The 4,283-nt window shown below is 44.0% G+C and overlaps 1 protein-coding gene across 1 annotated transcript in view; it reads right to left on the bottom strand.

The window, feature by feature from the left end:
• Positions 1-770: 770 nt before the first annotated feature.
• The window catches only part of LOC144690291 (visual system homeobox 2), an 18,675-nt gene continuing 15,162 nt past the window's right edge, over positions 771-4,283 (bottom strand). Inside the window, exon 3 of the mRNA XM_078557647.1 lies at positions 771-3,471. Within this exon, the coding sequence (XP_078413773.1) occupies positions 3,061-3,471 (411 nt within the window). The 3' untranslated portion in view covers positions 771-3,060. The remainder of the gene's footprint in view (positions 3,472-4,283) is intronic.

Here is a 4,283-nt window from a genome sequence, read left to right as displayed (position 1 = left end):
ACTTTTGTCCAGATAACAATCACCTTGTTTGTGTGTGTGTGTGTGTGTCAGTGTGTACTGCAAATCAGGCACTAGATTTTCTTTCTAGAGGAATAGAATTGAAAGTAAGGAAGCCATGCTAAACCTGTATCAAAGCTTGGTTAGACCAGACTAAGTGTCACAATGTTATAAAAGGGGTATAGAGGCACTGGAGAGGGTGCAGAGAAGATTTATGAGGATGATACCAGAAATGTGTGGGTATACTTATCAGGGAAGGGCTGACAGGCGGGGTCTCATCTCTCCTGAAAAAAAGCTGAGGGGTGACCTATAGAGGTCTTTAAGATTATTCAAAGTTTTGACAGAGTGAATTTAGAGAGAATATTTCCTTTGTGGCAAAGAGCATAACTAGAGGTCATCAATATAAGATATCACCAAGAAATCCAATAGGGAATTCATAAAAAACCTTCCCACCAAAGAGCCATGAGAATGAGGTACTCGCTACCACAGGCAGTGGTTGAATCAAATAGTATAGCTGTGTGTGAGGGAGAACTAGTCAAGCAAATGAGGGAGAAGAGAATAGATGGTTACGATGATCAATTTAGATGAGAAAGGATAGGAGGGGGTTTGAGTGGAGCATAAACAGCGGCATGGACTGGTTGGCCAAATGGCCTGTTTTTTGTTTCCTATATACTAGGTAATCCTATGTAACTTAATGTTATAAAAACATACAAAGCTTTTCACTGAGTAGTGACACCAGATCTTTAATGTATCTCACATTGTCCTGTGCCAGTAAGTGAAATCAATCCCATGATCACCAGCATTATCGAAGCCTCTGTCCATCACTCTCTGTCCCAGCTCCCACTGCCCCACCCCCAAACTCCCACCATTGGCATCCTTCCCACAGCCAATTGGAAGGCAAGTTGGTTCTTCATGACTCAATTGGATGGTTCTTGACTGCCAGTCAAAACTCCTTTTTTAAACTTCACCTCCCATATTGTTGTAACTAATAAACAAAAATCTTCAGAAAAAATAATAAACAATACATAATTTTGTTTAATGCCCCATGATTTCTCTCCTGAGTTTGAATCAACTCCTGGAGATTCCAGGCCAATCCTGAGGGTTGGCAACTCCTACCAATCCATTAGAGCACAAAACCAAAAAAACTAAATGGAAAATACATCACAATTTATTATATATAGTACAGAATAACATGGCTTGAAACTCATTGCGAGAAGTGACACATCTCCCCCAATCTCTCCCCACCCTCCGCACCTCCCTCCCGACCCTTCCTCAGATGCAGCTCTAGCAGGCTTTTAGGCCTCCAGCACCTCACTCAAGTGGACATTCTTTGCATATCAACCACAGCCCATTAGCATTAGCTGGCTATTTGTCCATGGGAGGCATGGCAGTCAAGCCTAAACCTGCCCTTACCAATCATTCTCCGGCATACACATCCCAGCGGTGGAGAGGTAGGGGGGGGTGAGTGGGGCAATGGTTAAGGAACAGCCTGCTGCTTGTTCAGTTGAGATCAATTAATCGAAAGAGAAAAGAAGACTTGCATTAATATAGCACCTTTAACATCTTCAGGATGTCCTAAAGCATTTCACAGACAATGAACTATCTTTTTTCGAAATGTAGTCACTGTTATAAAACAGGAAATGCAGCAGCCAATTTGCACACGGCAAGATGTCACAAACAGTAACGTGATAATGATTAGATAGTCAGTTTTAGTGGTATTGGTTGAGAGATAAGTACTGGCCCCAGGACACCAGCTAGAACTCCCCAGCACTTCTTCAAAATAGTGCCATGGTATCTTACATATCCATTTGAGGGAGCAAACCAGGCCTTGGCTTAACAACTCATTTGAAAGATGGCACCTCTGATAATGCAGTACTCCCTCAGTACTGCACAGGGAGTGCCAGCCAGAATATGTGCTTGAGTCCCTGGGGTGAGATTTGAACCCATAACCTTCTGCCTCAGAGGCAATGGAGCTTCTGAGCTACAGTCGACACAGAGCTCAAACCAGCAATAAGTCCCCTCTGTTGGGTGGCTGAGAGCCCCCCAGTATATTGACTAACCAAACTAACGGGGAGTTCTGTTAAGTTACTAGACTTTATTCCTTGAGGAATATGGACTCTTTTGAAGTGTCTTTATCCTGCAGGTCATGTGTTATTCAACATCCAATTCCACTTATTCTGTGTGGGTACAGTCCAGCCATTCACCCTAAGATTGGACCATGAAGCATGGAGGCTTTCACTGAGCATCTGACATATGAAATACTTTAAAGCAAATAATGCTCTTGGCCGCAGATCATCAACTCTACCCCAGCTGTAAACTGCACCACAGCTCTGTAGCACTCTGCTCCTTTTTCCTCCTTTTGTTAAGTGAACATTTTTTTGATGTTTATTTTTGAAATGTTGCTGTCAACATCCTTACTTACCACAGCCTGTGCCTGCTAAGAATCATAAACCCATCCTGATTGTCTCTACAATTAGACTATGGCCCATGGATCTAATATTCCTCCTTTCAGCAAAATTACTTGTACTGTTACAGATCTTTCCATGTAATATTTAACACTTAAGTATCTGTTACATTGTCTGTTTCCCTTTCTGCTATCCAGTTTCACTATGTGTTACAATCTCTGTATTATAGTCTGTCTGTATGTGGCAGTCTGTGTTAATCTGTCTATGTGTGACAGTGTGTATATTACAGTCTCTGTATCTTGTACAGTCACTCTGTGTTACAATCTCTCTGATATACAGTCTGTTTTAAACAACTGTCATGTGTTACAATCTCTGATATAGTCTCTTAGTGTGTTACAGTCTCTGTGTATTAAACAGTATCCACGCGTGTTGTATAGTCTCACTATGTGTTACAATCTCTTGTGTGTTATTCAGTCTCCCTGTATTAAACAGTCAGTGTGCTTCTGTGCCAATCGGTCCCTCAGTTACACAATCTCTCTCTTCCCCCTGTTACAAGCTCTCTCTCTCTGTGGGTTGTGAATCATTCAGTGCGCAACCTTTCTCCGTATGATAAAGGAGCTCAGTATTGTACAGTGTGTTCACTCTGTTACAGACTATATTATATGGCCTCGGCATTGGCTCCCAGGTGCTCTGGAGAAGAGGGTTGAGAGATGGGGAGAGGTTGAGCAGCCCCGTTGTGTATCTCAGCCTCATGCTCCCTGGCCTTTGCTCGAAGTGTAGCAATGCTGCAGCTACGAATCTCCTCTGTGCTCGGACTGGGGCTGGGATTGTCTTTGATTCCACGGACCACTGTCCGGAAAGGGGCAGCGACCAGGGCCTCCCCTCGGTCGGCTTGCGATCCTGGCCAGGGGTAGCTGCCATTCTCTATCTTGTGGTTGTTGGGTTTCGCCTCCGAATGGTCACATTTCTCCTCCTCAGGAGAGCTGATGGGCTCCCTGCTCTTCTCCATGGGTCTGCTCTGGATTTTCAACTGTCTCCTCATCTTAGCTCTGCGATTCTGGAACCAAACCTGTGGAATAAATCCCTCAGTCAATTACCTTATCATTCAGATGGGCAGAGAGGTAAAGCGCCCTTTATTATATTTATATAATATATTTATTATACTTCAGTGCAGTACCGAGGGACAGCTGCACAGTTGCAGGAGATAAGGCCCTTTCGGTCTCCACAGGTGATTGTAAAAGATCCCGTGCTATTTCAAAGACCAGGGGAGTTCTCCAAATATTTATTCCAGAACCTACATCACTAAGACAGATTATCTGGTCATTATCCCATTGCTACTTGTGGGAGTTTGCTGTGCACAAATTGGCTATCTTGTTTCCCAACAGAATATACTTCAAATTTATTTCATGGGTTTCAAAATCTAGGGCCAGGTAGGGAAGTTCTGAGATATTAAAAGGCAGAAAATGAGTGCAAGTCTTTCCTTTAATAGGTTTTTTTCCCCCTTAGTCTATTCCTGTCTGGAAGAGCTCACTGCTTCCTTAGCTCTGGTTCCAGAAGCCTCTGCTGTTAGCTATTGGCTTTTCCAAACATCTGTTAGTATGTTAGTCACATGCAAGACTAAACAATGAGTGTGTGCGGGGGCAGGGACAGATTGAAGGGACATTGCTGTGTCACAGCAGAACCTCACTCGAGTCACAGTTTTCCTTTACATCAAGGGGTAGAGCACAGAGAGCAAAGCTGAATGGGGGAGGAGCAGAGTGCCAGATTGGACTAGGTTGGTGCTAGGCAGGGGTAGGATATCAGACTGAAGGTGGGAGGGATGTGTGGGGTGAGGGCTGGGTGAATGGGGAGGGGAGTGTGGGGGAGAGCTGGGCTGAGTGT

The sequence above is a fragment of the Cetorhinus maximus genome, chromosome 15, assembly GCF_964194155.1.
Source record: "Cetorhinus maximus chromosome 15, sCetMax3.hap1.1, whole genome shotgun sequence".
NCBI classification, from domain to species: domain Eukaryota; kingdom Metazoa; phylum Chordata; class Chondrichthyes; order Lamniformes; family Cetorhinidae; genus Cetorhinus; species Cetorhinus maximus.
This window is presented reverse-complemented; position numbering and strand designations above follow the sequence as displayed.